Source organism: Leptodactylus fuscus, chromosome 2 (assembly GCF_031893055.1).
Source record: "Leptodactylus fuscus isolate aLepFus1 chromosome 2, aLepFus1.hap2, whole genome shotgun sequence".
Lineage (NCBI taxonomy): Eukaryota > Metazoa > Chordata > Amphibia > Anura > Leptodactylidae > Leptodactylus > Leptodactylus fuscus.
In genome coordinates, this window is record NC_134266.1 from 144812807 (window position 1) to 144832516 (window position 19710).

General features: G+C 39.0%; 1 protein-coding gene across 3 annotated transcripts in view; it reads left to right on the top strand.

The window, feature by feature from the left end:
- REPS2 (RALBP1 associated Eps domain containing 2) overlaps positions 1–14342 on the top strand; it is a 113775-nt gene extending 99433 nt beyond the window's left edge. For all 3 annotated transcript variants that reach the window (XM_075264819.1, XM_075264820.1, XM_075264821.1), the window contains 4 exons: positions 4050–4127; positions 6322–6467; positions 10629–10734; positions 13477–14342. In XM_075264819.1, coding sequence (XP_075120920.1) covers positions 4050–4127; positions 6322–6467; positions 10629–10734; positions 13477–13545 — 399 coding nt within the window. In that variant the 3' untranslated portion in view covers positions 13546–14342. The remainder of the gene's footprint in view (positions 1–4049; positions 4128–6321; positions 6468–10628; positions 10735–13476) is intronic.
- Positions 14343–19710: the final 5368 nt, after the last annotated feature.

A 19710-nucleotide genomic window follows, 5' to 3' on the forward strand; every position in this document is an offset into this window, starting at 1 on the left:
GCAGAGGAACAATTACAATGTTCTGGAATGGCCATCCCAGTCCCCAGACCTGAATATCATTGAACATCTGTGGGATGATTTGAAGCGGGCTGTCCATGCTCGGCGACCATCTAACTTAACTGAACTTGAATTGTTTGTCCAAAATACCTTCATCCAGGATCCAGGAACTGATTAAAAGCTACAGGAAGCGACTAGAGGCTGTTATCTTTGCAAAAGGAGGATGTACTAAATATTAATGTCACTTTTCTGTTGAGGTGCCCATACTTTTGCACCGGTCAAATTTTGGTTTAATGCATATTGCACATTTTCTGTTAGTACAATAAACCTCATTTCAATCCTGAAATATTACTGTGTCCATCAGTTATTAGATATATCAAACTGAAATGGCTGTTACAAATACCAAAATATTTAGAACTAAAAATGATTAAGATTAATAGGGGTGCCCAAACTTTTTCATAGGACTGTATATATATATATATATATATATATATATAAAATTAAAGTTCGGTTCACATCTGCATTCTGGCCATTCCACTCCCTTCTCTGCATGAAAAATGTGGAGAGAAAAGTCCTGCAAGCAACCATGCAGAAACCAAACAGAAACCACAAGGACCCCATTATAGTCTATGGGTCAGCGGGTTTCCTTAGATTTCTATTCAGGGGGTCTCCAAGCCAATTTTCCAGAACGGAAAACAATGCGTAGATGTAAACCGGGCCTAACTTGTAACCAGTGTGCATACAGAGTATTCAGTAAACACTATGTACAATAACCTATTTAATCCATATACTTTTAAGGCTGGGAATATGTTCAAGTGCAACATGTACACTGTTTTCCCACATATTTAAAGTTTATCTCTATTCATATGCAGATTGAATATGATTATAATATACTATTCTGCACTTTCTGGGCTTAGAAATAGACATGTAGTCATGAGAGTGGTCCTATCAGTGATTGGTAGCTATTTCTGTATGCTTTGTCATACTTGAGGGTTGTCGATCACTGACAGAACCACACACAGTAGACAAGGAGGAGTAATACTAAAAAACAGCCTCTGACACTGGTCTACTGTTTTAGCACTCAAGTGTTGACATACATTGCCCCTTACATGGTCTCTGCAGTCAATCAATGAACCTTAGTAGTCAATGTGAGTGGTTATTTACATAATACTAGAAGTTCCACAGTGATACTTTAGCTAAATTTTAAGCCAGACCTGGGCAATGTACGGCCCCTGGACCACATACAGCCCTCTGACTGAATCTGTCTGGCCCGCATAGCTTGTAGGATAAAAGCAGATGCTGAATGGGAAGTCGGCTAAAGGACCTGTGATGACGTCATCACAGGTCCTTTAGCTCACTAGGAAAGACTTGTTAGTGGGCAGAGCCACATCGGACAGTGTGGTTGCTGTTACACAGAAACAGCAAGCTGCCGGCAATGGTGACTGATGGAAGATAAGGAAGAGAGAAGAGTCAGCATGTGTGAGCAAGAGGGGGGGACTGGCGGCAGATGTAGGGGACAGTTAAACTGAAGGCAGATGGAGGGGGACATTAAACTGGGGCACTTGGAGGAGCATATTAAACCGTGGGGGTGGGCTGGAGGGGGACATGACTGCCTCTCGTTGCCCCCAGTTTAATGTCCCCCTCTAGCTGCCACAGTTTAATGTCCCCCTCTTGTTTCTGCTAGTTTACACTGGGGCACCAGGAGAGAGAACTTAATACTGTGGGACATTTGGAGGAGAATATTATAATGTGGGTGTATATAATGTTAGGGTGACCGTAGGAGGTTTATACTCTGTGGGGAACATGGAAAAATGATTGAGAATGGGTGGAGTCAGAGTAGAAGTAGGTGGAGCTAAATTTATTGCAGCACGCATAGCCCTCTAGAACCGTTTCAATTTCTCATGTGGCCCCATGGGAAAATTAATTGCCCACCCCTGTTTTAAGCCCATCCTTGCCCACAGTCAATTTTCACTGGGCAGCTCTTAAAACCCTTTTAAATCAGAAACTGCCTTCTTCACAAGATGGAGAGTATGTGCCTCATACTGTACAGTGTATATTAGTTTATTGAACTCCAACCTTTTTTGTAAGTATTACATATACCATGCAGTCTTTCTCTACTTGCCACCAGCTATGACCAGTAATTTCTTAATTTTTGTCAATAGCTGGATGATAGGACCAAGAGGAATTCATCCAATAGATCTGACTCCTTCCATTGCCAGCTCCATGAACTTGTTAATTTTTTAAATATTTTTTTACCTTTTAACAACCCCCCCCCCCAGAACATGCATAAAAAAAATCAACCATAAACTTAAACAAATCTCGATTTTTATTTTCTGGCAAAATCACATAGCCTTAATATAAATGAATAAATGAAACGTTATGCTGAATATTTTTTCCTAAATCTGCATATCAGACCAGTCTGCTCGGCTCCTTCTGCTTTACCGCCTGCTGTCTGGACTGTTGTTTCAAGGCCCACTACCCAACTACTGACAGAGTTGTTGTCAGAGGAGTTTTGCAGTTGTGCATTTCATTTTCATCTTCTAAATCAACATGGTTAGTGTGATTAAGTTGAATGGCCATGGGTCATCTGAAGTGGCATAGAAACAGCAGATTCCAAATTGACTTAAGACATGGAAGCCTATAAAGGCTATGGGCCTTATTGAACAAACCTTAGCTTACAGTCATATTGAACATAGACCTCCATGGAAGATTTAGGTGGATGCTTCCTGCATGGAGTATTGCATGTTTGCCAATATTTGGGCTTTCCGCAGGTACTCTACTTTTTTCCCCACACACCAAAGGCATCCTGATAGTGAATTTAGATTGTGAGTCATCTATGGGACAAAGACTGACAATGTCTTTAAAGCGCTGCAGAATATGTTGATGCTATACGAGTATAATAAATAAGTACTTGATTAATGAAATATCCGTGGTAGTCTAACCCCTGTGGATCAGCTGGTTGCAGTGGCGCGCTGTTCAATTTCAGAAACCACGTTCATTGGTCACATGTCCTTATTGAGTGAATGGTCATCTGACCTCTGCAGCCTCTTCAGTTATCTGACTCCTTGCAATGTGTTATTTATGACCTAACTTAGGGACAGGTCATCAATTAGTAATTCCTGGCAAAAACCCATTAATTAACTTCAAGGGGCAGCTGTATTAAAGGGATTTTTTTCAGTATAAATTATTATAAATTTTTCCATACATAAATAATCATAGACTTACATATATGCATATTGCCATATCCATATGTATTGATCATTTTAACATCAGACAACAACATCAACGTGGAAATCATGTGTCTCCAGAAATAGACTATCCAAGATGAATAAATTCCACTTTCACCCATTACACGTGGTACACATAGAGCCGCTTTGACCTTTTGGCAGATACTTATAGAACTGGTGCAGAAAAACTTAAAACTCTTAAAGCGTTCCTCCAGTTATAAACAACTTTTCATAAATGAATACTGCAGGTGAGTATAAGAAACTTTGTAATATATCTTATTAAACAAATAGTATTTTTTTCTCTACTTATCAGGCTGAGCTACTAATCTACATATTAGTCTATGAAGAAGAGAGGGAGAAGAAGGAGGCTGCTAAAAAAACACTCAAATAATTGCTGCTGCCACGCTCTGCTACTCTGTGCTCTTTTAATACTGCTAGGCTTGTACATAAGAGCCTATTAGTGCACAGAATGAGGCAATAAGTCAACTAACAGCTGTTAGCAGCCTCCTACCCCACCCCTCCCCTTTCTATAGATCTTTGTGTTTGAGGCTGAATACAAAGACAAATCATATGTAAACAAGCAGTCAGATTGAAGATAAGGAGCAGAGAAAAGCTTAATACTTGCTAAAGGAAACAGATCTCCTTAATAAGATATATCACAAAGTTTCATATATTTATATGCACTATTCACATGCATTTTTTAACCATGTGATTTTTTCCTATACACTACTTCAGTTGTATAACAAAAGTATTCAGCACATCAATATTTTTTCTATCCCCCACTGTTTCATTCTTCTCCTAAGGTAAATACTATCTATTTTACAGAATGAACGAGGAGTAGAGATTGAATTACAGACTAATAAAATGTTGCCACAGACAGAGGAAAGCAGTCCTGCCAAAAAGGTAAATCAGACTTTCTTACTGTCGCCATGTTATACATCACTCATAGATTTATCTCTGATATCCTTTACACTTTATACTTTACTCCTATTTATTACAAAGGTTTCAGAAGGAAGCAGGAAAAGAGGGTCGCTGCAGGTATCCAAATGCAGATGTTTTACATTTACTTATTCAGCAAGTCTGATACTCCATTATGCTTGGGACAAGCCAAGCTGACTGTCAGATTTGAGTATGTATAATATAAAATCCAAGTGCAGGAAATTGTGAACTCTTACAGTGTGTCAATCCTGCTGCTGACCAGGCTGATGTACTTCCATGTGAATTCCAACATAAAATGAGTTTTAGAGTGACCTATATACATGATGAATTTCACGTGAATTACGTCATCATTCAGTCATTGAACTTGGGCCATATGTGCAAACAATAGTTTTTCCCCATGAGCACCGGCCACTTATTACCAGTCAAAGTAACCTCATCGGCGTAATGAATACTAGCCCTGTGCCCCAATGACTACTAGCCACAGTACCTTCATAGGTACCCTTCAGTCATTATAATGTGATATGTATGTAGTGTGTGTAATACATAGTGGGTTACTGGATTCATATGTGGCTAGACCAGGGGTGCCCAATACGTCGATCGCGATCTACCAGTCGATCGCAAAGGACGTATGAGTCGATCGCGGATGCAGCAAGGGATTCCTGGTGTCTGCTTGTTCACAGCGCAGGCTGAGAATCATCTCTGGACACTGGCAGGCCGGGGCCTTGCACTCATTCGCAGTCAGGGCTGCGGCGGCCCCGTCTGCAAGTGTCCGGAGATGACTCTCAGCCTGTGCTGTGAACAAGCACTCCAGACACTTGCAGGCCAGGCAGCAGCAGTCCTGACTGCGAACAAGTGCCAGGCCCCGGCCTGCCAGTGTCCAGAGATGATTCTCAGCCTGCGCTGTGAACAAGCAGACACCGGAGAGCTGTCTCCTGCTCTTACGCTCCGCCCCACCCACAGGCCCCGACCTGGCCCCACCCACAGGCACCGCCCACAAGAAGTGCGTAGTAGATCTTATCCCTTGGCATGTTTATAAAGTAGCTCACATGCTGAAAAAGTGTGAGCACCCCTGTGCTAGACCAATGCTGCTCTATAGGAAAATATTACAGCAGAGCTGAGAGATTCAATATTTTAGTAATTTAGTAATAATTTAATAAATCTTCTGACTGGACCCTTTGTCTATGTATTTAGATAGAGAGGAGTTCATGAACATATTTCTGTATTCAGTTTCAAAGGGTTCACGGCCATTTGATCTACTTTCCTTGGGGATGCTCTCCATGACATTGATCACTTTGTTCATAATGAAGCATATGACAGAAGTGTTCTCACTTGGCCTGAGAAAATGCTACTCATTGGTCACACTATTGAATTTCACAAATAATTCAGATTTGTCAAATATCTTCCTACAGGTCTTGCCGTAAGCTATTTCTTGTATCTAGGCTATAATGTATTTTCAATACTTGTTAATGAATGAGACATTGCAGATGTTTATCTGATGTTTAGTGAAATGGCAGAATAATAGTCATTAACACTATTGAGATGCAAAGAGGTGACAACAAAGTTTTATATGTTAAAGAATCTTTAATAAAAACAAACATACGTTGCTCTGGATTGAATATAAGCAACAATTTACATATTATTGGAGCATCTAACATATAAATCTATGGTATGGATTATTTTATATATGTAAATATGTAATATATAGATTATTTTATATTTAGATATGTTAGCTAACTAGTATTTTGAAAATGAAGAGCAGAGAAATAGTTACAATGACTGAGATATAACATCAATTCCAGAACAGTGAAGGTCCAGCACCAGACACCAGATCAGCTGATATCAGTAGCCGCTGGAACTATTTTGTACAGGTCCTGAAGCAGATTGCGCCATGCACTGTGTAGTGGCAGGACCAGGGTACTGCATCTTAGGTCCCATTTACCTGAATGAGCTGCTGTAACCTGGCACGGTGGCTATACATCGTATGAAGCTTCCAGCTTCATACAATGTACAGTCCTGATATAAGCTGATTGGTAGGGATGCTGAGTGTGATCAAATATTGATAACTTATGCAATATCTAAAATGGTTACACTGTATCTAAATGTATTATTGATTTATGTTAATATTTACACTACACTCCTATGTATTTCTTCCTAAAAGGATATTCTTCTTAACCAACCTCCCACCAAACCATTAAGAAGAAAATTCCATCCTGAAAACCAAGCGCTTGAAAATCATGACTTGTCCTCAACATCAAGTGTGACCTCATCTGCTGCATCCCTTAAGTCGCATCCTGCTGTCCAAAAGTATATTACATAGTTATAATTATTAATGTCAGTGGTTTATTTCCTTGGCTTATGTTATGCTATGCTCTCTGCATATATATAGAGTACACATAGAGTACACTGACCTCCACTAAACCATAAATAACTGACTTCTCCCCACTAGTGTCTCCATTCTGTCTACTCTGTAACTAAATCTAAGTGCTGAGTATTAAAGGGGATTTCAGTCTAAAAATATTTATGCCTAAAGAATAGGTCATCAATATCAGATTAGTGGAGACTGACATCTAGCAGCCCCATTGATCAGCTGTTCTCAGTAGATCATACTCACAGAATTCAGAAAGCTCTGTTCTCTGTGTAGTGGCCAGACCTGGTACTGCAAATAAGCTCACATTCACTTGTGTGACAGGTGGTCAATTATAGTAACTTGGTTCAGCCACTACACAAAGAATATAGCTGTCTGCTTCCTGCTTTGCTTTCTATGCATCAGATGCAGAAAAACAGCAATGAGGGTGTCTGGTGTCAGAACCAATTTGATATTGATGACTTCTCTTTATTGTACTTGCTGATTCTTGTATCACTGTTATTTGCATGCAGTGGATCTGTGGATAAACTACATTTCCCATGATTCATCTGCCTGCTCTCACTCTGTGTATCCATCTCTTCCCCCACTCTCCTAAGTGCAAATTCTCTCCATGATAAATCACTCCCACTGAGGTCAGTATGACCGGCTTCAAGTGACAAGGAGGTCACTTGTGGCTTTGACATTTTGTTTGTTGGATGAACTGCTCACAGGGAGGGGTAGTAAGTTTTCAAATGAAATTTCACAGCTGTGGTCAATGACCTGAAAATAAAGCAGATAAATGGTGCTGATTTTAAATATGATATACTCGTATATTAGGAAGTGTTTAATACACAGGTGCACAGCTCATTATAGTCATGGCACAGTAATCAGACATCTGCCTAGTAATGAGCTGTACACCTCATCACATGCCCATGGATTGTAAATCACATGACCATGGCCAGAATTTTATCCACTAGAAGTAACAGCAAATGACAACAAGCAGAGATCTAGAATTCTTACAGAAATTATATTGGAAAATTGTATATCTTTTTATTATACAAACAATAATGTGTCTCTCAATATTGATCACCTTTAAATATTACTGAAAATCCGTGACATTCATAACATGAAGTAATCTGTTGCGAAGGTTCAAAATATGTACTTTAGACATAGGGGCACTCAAATACAGTAACTACGAGTATGTACTGTACTGCTATCCCAGAATCCTGCAAATGCATCGAAAATTGTCTAATTTTACTGCTGACTAAATGTAGTGTCTATATATACACTTCTACATAAACTGGTTATAGTAAAAGCTTTACAAGCCTGTAGCTAAATCCCCTAGATCAAGCTTTAGGGCCAAGTTTTGACATGTAGGAGGTCTCACACTACAGGCAGTCTAAGGTTGTATTTACACTGAGTAACGCTGGCGTTTTTTGTGCTTATTTTTGCACATAGTGCCGCGTTAGCGGCGCGTTAACGCCGCGTGTATGCCGCGTTAACGCCGCGCTATTTTGCGGTGGCGTTGCCCGGCGTTAACGCAGCATTAACGCGGCGCTACGCAGCGTTAACGCGGCGCTATGTGCAAAAATAAGCACAAAAAACGCCAGCGTTACACAGTGTGAATACAGCCTAAAGTGGACCCATTATTACAATCGCCGAGAAACAGTGGCATATGTGATCTCAGGTGTTTTCTAGCTGGGCTGTTCTACGGTGCTGTTTTCTTACATACAAAAACTTGTACAAATATCCATTACATGTTTCACCACTAGGGGGTGACCTGAATGTGCACATGTCATTCAGGACCAGAGGAGCCAGATACATATAGTTATGCCGACAGCTAGTAATATTTCTGTTTATGGTGTTAACTAATATAACTGGTTGTTCTGAATCACTATGCGACTTGTTTTTTGGGAATGACAGATACATCTTTATGTCATAAAACCAAGTAACATTAACTCTGATTAACCCATGCATCAATATTACAATACAGTACACTACAAATATGTAAGAGATTATATGATTGGTATCATAATGCTTATATAGCACCTATTATACCTATATATACAGGTGGTTACATTGTCATCGCTGGTGTCACTAGAAAATTGCTTATAAAACAAGCGCTAGACAAATCTAAAATCTTCAGTAAATATTGAGACCTATGTAGAATCTCAGATATACAGCCAGAAGGAATTCCGTCTGTCCCTGGCAACAAAGTGAATGGTTGTTGAATATGATTAATTCACTTGTTTACACATTTTAAGCAATATACCACATTGACATTCATCGATTTGTATTAACACTTGGATGACTATGGTGTAAGTGCTGTTTGTGCTAACCATCGAGCCACAATGCTGTCCAACAAGGAACAGTTGCCCATAGTCAAAGTATAGTTAATAGTGAAAAGTAGACCTTATTATATCAAATATGTGATTGATGTAGTAATTTATGTCATTTATTCTGCTATGTAGAAATAATATGCCATTAAGTAAATGTATACACCAGAAATATACATAGACAATAGGCTGCCTCACAACAAAAACACAGTGGTACGGCTTTACGTCATCACGTCTCTCCATCATTGGACAGAATGGCTCACTGGTTTTTCGTGTGTTTATTTGGAAACAGTTTAACTGACCACATGATCAGAAGGTGCCATTTTTTACCACTGCCCTTGGTTTGTACCCAGTGGTTAAAGGAGATGTTCAGGAATTGGTGCGTAGGCCAGGATGGTGTAAAGTAAACAAAAAAAAAAAACATGCCTAGATACCGAAAGTCCTCAGATCACGTGACCACAGAGACCAATCAGCGGCCTCCGTAGTCTCTTCTGAGAGAGCTGGTGAAATCACTCACATACGTCACCAGTTCCTTACAAGTAACCCCTGAGGCCGCTGATTGGTCTCAGCAATCACAAGAGACATGCGGATGTTGGAGACGGGTGCATATGTCTTACTTTTTTATTTTACGCCTCCCTTGGCCTCTACACAGGTTGTTCTAGTTCCTGAACCCTTTAATCTATATTATTATAAGTTTATTTCAATAAATCATTGTTAATGGAAACATTTTTGTAATTCACAAAAACAGATATAACTTTGTTGGTCTTCACTTTTTACATATTTAATTCAGATTCTTTATGTGTATGTTAGAGACTGACGCTTATAACAGAAAGACATACTGTTATGGTGTGTAATAGGCTTTCTTGCATTATTTCACAGTGAGATACAATTGTCATCATTATTGTCTTTTTGTAGCCATAAAAAATGACTTGTCTCAAACTCTTCTGAACGTGTTAACCCATTCCCTCCTCCTGCCACTCAGCATTGTGCAGGCAGCAGTGGATGTGCTGACTAGCACTTTGTTAGGCCGAGCTGCAAGCGCGCACCATCATCATCTGCTAGCAACCTAGTTTAATCCAGTGAACAAAAAGCCTGATTACTGACGATTATCCCTGTTCGAGGAAACGGACATAGTTTTTATCCCTTCCACTATTGCAGCCATTAGCTGAAGTGTGAGATGCTCCATTGAATGAGCGCATAGCATATTTACAATGAATAGATGTTGCATCATAGGCAGGCTGTGTTAACCATTGTGCTGACTGGGACATAACCCAGCGATTAAAACCATTAAAAAGCACAGCAAATAAATCCCGCACACTCAGCAATGTAGTGGAGCACAAGGAAATGTGTGGCGCTTACTGGGATTATAAACCATAACCAAGCATCGACCAAAGGTGCGGATAATGACTGACTTTGGATCAGTAACAAGCCTTATTACTGTTATAGGAAAGATGTATTACTGTGGCAATGATCTCATCTTGACTGGATGCCATGAAGTGTAACGTTGGCCATTTATTAATAACATAATAAACTAACTTTATACACCCAAGTATTTGCTATCTTTATGAAATCTACTACAGACACATGGAAAGCTTGGGACAGGAGGGGGGCACTGATTTTATTCACCACATCAATGCACTGGCATAACATTTGGCATTGTACTGTGGGGTTGTGGTCCATGTATTGTCAGCTAATTATTTACATATGTTATGGCGGGTGTGTGGTCGTCTGGAAGAAGTGAATTTATCTTTGGACTGGTCTTGATGTACTTATCCTTTATTTTAGGCAGCCTTCCAAGCAGAAGAAAGCTATCCAGACAGCCATCCGTAAAAACAAGGAGGCTAATGCAGTACTTGCCAGACTGAATAGTGAACTGCAGCAGCAACTTAAGGTAAGGAATTCATTTAGGGAAATATCAAATGGTTTTTCATTAGAATTTTACCATTTCTAATAAAAAAAACCTAAGTATTTGAAGCCATTTTATAAGGAGCTTTACCACTAGATATATTCATATGCATCTATTAGTAGTGGTATATAGAGCAAAGCACAGGCTTTTTAAACAAACCTTCAGTCATATGCTAGTGTACAGAAATAAAGTTTTATTTTATTGTTACTACCAGAGATAGCCAAGCACTGCATTCATTGATCTTCAGCAATCCCTTAGGCTTCGTTCACATCTGCATCAGTAATCCGTTCGGGGGAGTACGCATGGGGACCCCCGAACGGACTACCAAACGCATTGACAAGTGGTGTGCAGTGAAAGCACACAGACCCCATAGACTATAATATATGTATAAGTGATGAGCTGTATCAGGGCTTTATAACTCCTCTCTCCATAGACTTCTAGAGAAATATGTAAACTGATACATATGACCTGTAATCTGACATGAAATGTAGCAGAAATTTCAGAGTGATAGTCAGTTTAGTAAAGAAAAGGAGGATAAAAACAGCCTGATAAGTCGAGAAAGAAGTGTAATACTTTGATAAGATATATTACCAAGTTTCTTCTGTTCATTTGTATTATTATTAACCTATGCAAAGGTTGTTGAAAAGGAATAGATCTTATGTATAATTTATGCAAGTTTCTAGTATAACTTAAATTACATTTTTTGGGCAGTGGTTATCCTACCTGTCCAGCATCGACCCTACCCCCTCCCTTTACTACACACATATACAAAATTTTTGTCCAAAGTGGTATAAGTACAGTCATGGCCAAAGGTTTTGAGAATGATACAAATATTAATTTTTACAAAGTCTACTGCTTCAGTTTTTCTAATGGAAATTTGCATATACTCCAGAATGTTATAAAGAGTGATCAGCTTAACAGCAATTACTTGCAAAGTCAATATTTGCCTAGAAAATGAACTTTATCCCCCAAAACACATTTCAACATCATTGCAGCCCTGCCTTAAAAGGACCAGCTAACATCGTTTCAGTGATTGCTCCATTAACACAGGTGTGGGTGTTGATGAGGACAGGGCTGGAGATCAATCTGTCATAATTAAGTAAGAATGACACCACTGGACACTTTAAAAGGAGGCTGGTGCTTGTCATCATTGTTTCTCTTCTGTTAACCATGGTTATCTCTAAAGAAACATGTGCAGTCATCATTGCACTGCACAAAAATGGCCTAACAGGGAAGAGTATTGCAGCTAGAAAGATTGCACCTCAGTCAACAATCTATTGCATCATCAACAACTTCAAGGAGAGAGGTTCCATTGTTGGCAAAAAGGCTCCAGGGCGCCCAAGAAATACCAGCAAGCGCCAGGACCGTCTCTTAAAAGTGTTTCAGCTGCGGGATCATTCTATCAGAAGTGCAGAGCTTGCTCAGGAATGGCAGCAGGCAGGTGTGAGTGCATCTGCACGCACTGAGGCAGAGACTCTTGGAGCAAGGCCTAGTCTCAAGGAGGGCAGCAAAGAAGCCACTTCTCTCCAGAAAAAACATCAGGGACAGACTGATATTCTGCAAAAGGTACAGGGAGTGGACTGCTGAGGAATGGGGTAAAGTCATTTTCTCTGATGAATCCCCTTTTCGATTGTTTAGGACATCTGGAAAACAGCTTATTCAGAGAAGATGAGGTGAGCGCCACCAGTCTTGTCTCATGCCAACTGTAAAGCATCCTGAAACCGTTCATGTGTGGGGTTGCTTCTCAGCCAAGGGAATCGGCTCTCTCACAGTCTTGCCTAAAAACACAACCATGAATAAAGAATGGTACCAGAATGTCCTCCAAGATCAACTTCTCCCAACCGTCCAAGAGCAGTTTGGCGATCAACAATGCCTTTTCCAGCATAATGGAGCACCTTGCCATAAAGCAAAGGTGATAACTAAATGGCTCAGGGAACAAAACTTAGAGATTTTGGGTCCATGGCCTGGAAACTCCCCAGATCTTAATCCCATTGAGAACTTGTGGTCAATCATCAAGAGATGGGTGGACAAACAAAAAACTACAAATTCTGACAAAATGCAAGCATTGATTGTGCAAGAATGGACTGCTATCAGTCAGGATTTGGTCCAGAAGTTGATTGAGAGCATGCCAGGGAGAATTGCAGAGGTCCTGAAGAAGAAGGGTCAACACTGCAAATATTGACTTGCTGCATTAACTCATTCTAACTGTCAATATAAGTTTTTGTTACTCATAATATGATTGCAATTATATTTCTGTATGTGATAGAAACATCTGACAAACACACATAAAAACCAGAGGGCAGCAGATCTTGTGAAAATATAATATTTGTGTCATTCTCAAAACTTTTGGCCATGACTGTAGAGGGAAATTATGAAAACACTCATTTTGGAACAAAATAGTGAGTGCCTCTCACTGCAGCCATGAGACAGGGTTGTGAACCCCATTTCTCAAAATAGATATTAGCCCGAGAGGTAAGTTCTTTGTCTTTGGGGAATTTATAGCATATGTCATAAATGTCACAGATGGGAATACCCTTTTTAAGAGTCTATCTATTTTATTGCAACCACAATAGATACTATCTCTTTAATATGTAGAGAGTCTGGCACTTTTTGATTGGACATAACTGCAGCTCTCATTGTGTTAGGAAAATAATACTGAAAGGACCTGCAGTTATAATTTTATATATTACAATTCACAATGACTGTCTTGCATTATGTACTTTGTAGGAAGTCCATCAAGAAAGGATTGCTTTGGAAACCCAACTGGAACAGCTCCGTCCGCTTACGGTGTTATGACCTCTGGGCCCACTGGAAGATGTGACAGCAATACCATTGTACATGGATATTCTACTGCGCACGCATCTAGTAGTCTGGTTGTCATTCATGTTGTTATATCCATGGTGCTGAAGTCAGTTATTTTTGGAAGGAGATACTGTATTTGTCATCTTCATGGTTTGCAAGACAAGAATAAGTAATGTATATTTTGAAGTCAGTTATGCCAGCTGATATTGTACAATGCATTTGCATCTTGATTTGTACGAATAGACATTGACCATGGAGCCTGGGTTTATAAAGACTAATGGACATCTGATAAAACACCAAAGTTCTAATGAATTACGTCCATTCGCATGACTAGACGTGTGGCGGTTTCAATGAATGTAAAGCTGAACATTATACAAAAATCTCACTTTTGGATCATCCTGAACGAACAGCTTCCTTCTACATCGTAGAATCAGAGTACACTGGGTCTGTTTTCATTGTCAGGTAAAGGATATCTAGAAAGGCATTTTAGTGGCAGCACAAATGAATGTTCATCCCAAGTAGACCAATGTAAGTATTACGCCTAAAGTAAACCTGAAAGGCATGTTCACTGTAGACATGGGAGCTCCAGCATAATGGCTTTTCACTTGTACATATAAACTTATACCCACTGCCATATTTTGCTACATAACATGTGCCTATTCAGTTGCGTTTCCACCTCAGGATAGAGTAGGGCCCAATTCAGATCATATTTGGGACATACAACTGAAGCATACTTTAATGTTCGACATGGAAAAGAAAGTATATTCTACTGTATGTACAAAAATATGTAGAATATGGATGCATACATGTGCCATTGACTTTGATTGTAAACATATATATATATATATATATATATATATATATATATATATATATATATATATTTTATATGACTAAATGGTTGGATCATAATGCCAAAATCACTACATTCAGATGACATTCGTCCATTGTATATGGCCACCTTTAGTAAACAGCTTTATCATTTTTATTCTACACTTCTGACGTGGCCCATAAATGTAGTATGAGTGCAGCGTTATTGGCAAAATCCTTCTATTGGTGAAAATATCTTCCACCTGGATCTCTAGAATGTCTTACTCCATATCAGTATATGACATTGTAAAGATCACAGCACCACTTATAGAAATAGGTCTTCTGATTTAGATCTCTGTCAAAGATCTTGTATTACAGAATTGCTCTCTCTGTCCAAGTATTGTCAACCCCGCAGAACTGCAAAAAGATTGGGGGAAATTCATCAAATGCGTCTAACATTAACTTAATTTATCATTTCATCAAATACCAATTTGATGGCATGGCTTGTGGCAAATTCATGAAAGAGTTGCAAATCCTTGCAGTGCAAAAAAAGGGGTATTTTGGAAACTAACCTAATTTAACCAGTCATTCGCGGTGTACATAACCCCAGAGGTTTGTTGGGATTAGAAAACCTCTTACCCTGCTTCATCTCTGTCATTAATCATTTGGCCCCAATCCTGTAGTGTTACGCCATTCTGGATACAATGCTTGTCTGTTATGCATTTTAGGAGGTAGTTTACACCAGGTTGCAAACGCTTTGGTGCTGTGACTTTTTTAGGCACAATTCAGAGGTTAACACCGCACACTCACCATGTGGTATCCATAATACTGGTGTCTTCTTATGTTGTAGAGAGGCCTTTGGGCCTCTCAGGCTCCTGGGTGTTAGCTAGCTCTGCACCCCCTATAGCTACTCCCCTAGTGAATTTGTCTAATTTCTCAGTTCAATGTAGGCAACACTTACTTTTAACAAGAAGTTGAAACTAGTACTGGAAAGTTGCAAATCTGTTTGAAAATAATGTAAAAAGTTGAGGAATATGGCTAATACTACGTATGATAATAAGGCGCACATTACGCCTTTTTAATTTTAATTTTTTGCAAAAACTATTTGATGAATTCCCCCCCACTATCTTCTACATTGTCTTATGATATGTTTTCTAAGTGGAATTCCCCTTTAAGCATTCTCCAGTTTAATGTGCTGAAGGGCTACTTACGTGAAATGTCTACATCTGAATCTGTTTAAGCTCCATTTTTGAATTATATATTACATTTATATAAATATATTTTTCATCATACTAACCAATGTCAATATACAAAATGTAAGAAACTGACAAAATTCCATATTCCATTATATTTCTGGCATATAAATCTAAAATAATGTAATCTTTAAATTAAACTCTAAAATTTACAAAATGATCTGCTATAAATGTCATCTGCGTTGCATTGGTTGCTCCATTTTCTTCTTCAGTGGCTATGATAGACAAGGGTAGACACAAATGGATTGAACTCTAAGAAAGCAAAACTTATATTACTATTATTTTCTTATCATTCATCATGGAAACTGACTTTTAGAATATTGAAGCAGATCATATGATCAGTCACTCGGGGACTGACTTCAGAGACCCCCAGCAGTTGTTGCTGCTACACGCTTCTTTGACTCATGATATCCATTTGTCCTTATATGGTAAGCTGAAATGGGTTTTCTTGTCACTATGCTTCTTTTAAGAATACATACTGAATGCCTTAAAGGGATTCTACCATTAAAACAACTTTTTTTCTAATTACCACATCGGAATAGCCTTAAGAAAGGTTATTCGTCTCCTACCTTTAGATGTGGTCTCCGTCGCGCCGTTCCTTAGAAATACCGGTACTTACCGGTATGCTAATGAGGTCTCGGCAGCAATGGGGGCGTCCTTCTTCTTCATCTGCCTCCTCCCCTTGTCTGTCGTCTTCTTTCTTCATCATGTCTGACGCCTGCGCAGTCGGCTCTGACAGCAGAGACCCTGTTAGAGCCGACTGCGCATGCTCAGTAAGGTCCGTACAGCCCTCCGACGCCTGGATGAGTTCACTCGTGCGTCGGAGGGAGTTTCCATTGGAAAAAGGCCTCGCAGGACCACACAATAGAACCCAAGTCGAGAGGGGGACCCCCAACTCGAGGAGGAGCATGCCAGGAACTGAAACAAGAACAGATAGAACTACAGGGGCACAGCCCCATCTGATTAAATTGGGGAGAAAAACAGATGTGTTCCCAATTTTAATACATCAATATATTTGTGCTGCAGCTCCATTCAGTTTCTATATGGTATCTTGGCAATGGAGGCAATGAAGGCAAAACATGGTCTGTCACCAGAACTGAATATTTCAACCCAGATAGATGGGTTAGGGTCATCTGAATCAGACTCCTTTTAAGGAAACTTTGCATGGTTTGGGACCTTTTAAGAACAAATTGAGAATATATACCACTGTATTTTCTAGGTGTAACCACTATATAACAAATATTATCTGTAGAACATAATTGGCTGTCAGCCTGAATTCTCCATAGATCACATTAGAAACAATGACACCCACAGGCTATTAAACACAAATTATTTTGTGGAGAACGTTCCATGACAGCAATAGCTTATGGAAACTAATTTTATTATGACTTGTATACAGTATTTCCCCCGGGTAGAATTTCGTTTTCTGTGATGACTATGTCAGTTAAATGGATATTTGGGGCATATTTTAGAAACACATTATATGTATTCATTGTATCTACTTGTATAGCACCAACACATTCCACAGATATTGTCGGTCACTGTCCCATATAGGGCTCACAATCTACATTCCCTATCAGTATGTTTTTGAAGTATGAGACGAAACCCCTGTAAAGAGGGAGAACATACAAAACTTCTTACAGATGTTGTACTTGGTCATATTCAAACCTGGGACTCCAGCATTACAAGGTTACAGTGCTAACCACTGAGCCACTGTGCAGTGACCATATCAGACTTATTATAAAAAATATGCATATATATTAAGTAAATAAAATAGATATTATCGAATACCGCCAACTTATACATAAAGATGTTTAAAGACCCATACAAAGAGAGGCACATACAGGGGTCTTTGATGGGTAGATGTATGTAATATCTCAAATCACTGTTCTACAGACGGAATAAGGTCTCATGTACTTGGCAAAGCTGTATGGCGGCACATGACTGTATAAAAAATAGCCACATAATTCACTAGAAGATTAATTGTTACACAATTTGTTTTTGTGAAAAAACCTTTACATGACAGTAAGGGCCAATGAGGCTGCCATACACTAGTGTGGCTACAGGAATTGCAGTGATCGAAGATGGGCCAAGAAGCCACAAGTTACCCATACCACACAAGTACTCATTCAACTTCTTTGATCTCCTTTCTGATTTCCATTGGTCGCTGGCACTTCTGCCTCTGGCACACTGGAGTGAGACAGGGGAAGATGATTTATGATACATTGTCACATCATTCACTATCAGAAACGGAGTAAATTAAAATTGTAATGCTAAAAGTTGTAGCATGATCATTGTGTGCAAAGAACTGACAATGGATTGGTATGATGGGAAACTTGTGTGCACAGACATGTAAACAAATATCTATGGCGGTATAGACACAGACAGAGGAGGAAAGGGAAATATAACTGCTGCTAAAATGGGTGGATGGCAGTCTTATATTGTAGGGTTGGGGATTGGCAATACTAAGCTTTCAGGAGCCTTTGGTTACTCCCTTGGTGCCATATTATGGGTCAATAAAACAATGGTGTGTAATATGACTGTGTACATATGCTGTAAAGGTCATCACTACTAGTATATATTTAGCATGCTTTTAGATATGTTCACAAAATGGAACAAGTGCTTTGTTTACATGTTCATGAAAACTGAATTTATGCCTATACAATGATGCTATTTTAAATTATACAATTATACCATAATGTATTTGATGCATTTATTACCAAAATATTTTTGCAAAATGAATGTCTATAAGTATAACTTCTATTATAAACATGACAAACATAACACAACAATAACACAGTAAATGAAAAAATATCTGGCCATGTGCTTCAATAAATCATACAAAGCAAATAACAACTAACTAAACCAATCTAAAAATCCATGCTGTAATTTTTTCCAGAAGAAATTGAAGGTTTGTCATTGAAAAGTTGATGTAATTATATATATACATATACTAGCTGGTACCCGCGACTTCGTCTGCGGTGATTGTAGAAGTGGGTATATACAGGCGCGGGTAAGGTTTTCGTAGTGTGTATAAGGTATGGGATATGAAATGTAACTTTGTATCTTGTTTTTTCTGTAATTCTGAGAATACGTGAGACTTTTGTGTTGAAGTTACTTTGTATTTGAGCTGCTATATGGTGTTGTGAGAAACTTTACATAGTGACTTTGGGACAGAGGTATTTGAAGTTAACCCTTTCCCGCCGATGGCATTTTTTGATTTTCGTTTTTGACTCCCCTCCTTCTAAACCCCATAACTTTTTTATTTCTCCGCTCCCAGAGCCATATGAGGTCTTAATTTTTGCGGGACAAATTTTCTTCATGATGCCACCATTATTTATTCTATATAATGTACTGGGAAGCAGGGAAAAAATTCAAAATGGGGTGGATTTCAAGAAAAAATGCATTTCTGCGACTTTCTTACGGGCTTTGGTTTTACGGCGTTCACTGTGCAACCAAAATGACATGTCCCCTGTATTCTGTGTTTTCTTACGATTCCGGGGATACCAAATTTATATGGTTTTAGTTACATTTTGACCCCTTAAAAACAAATCCAAAACTGTTAAAAAACATTTTTTTTTGAAAAGTCGCCATATTCCGACAGCTGTAACTTTTTTATACGTGCATGTATGGGGATGTATAGGGCGTCTTTTTTTGCGGGACTGGGTGTACTTTGTAGTTCTACCATTTTCAGGAAATGTTATTGCTTTGATCACTTTTTATTCAAATTTTTATCAGAATCAAAACAGTGAAAAAAGGCGGTTTGGCACTTTTGTCCATTTTTCCCGCTACGGCGTTTACCGAACAGGAAAAATATTTGTATAGCTTTGTAGAGCGGGCGATTTTGGACGCGGGGATACCTAACATGTATGTGTTTCACAGTTTTTAACTACTTTTATATGTGTTCTAGGGAAAGGGGGGTGATTTGAATTTTTAATCCTTTTTTTTTTTTTTTTAATATTTTTTTTATTTTTTTTAAACTTTTTTTTTGCATTTATTAGACCGCCTAGGGGTATTGACATGGGTGGGCGGTGTCGCGGATTGTCAGAGCGGTGGGGGTTGGCAAACATGGCTGCTCCGGAGCGTTAAAGAGAGC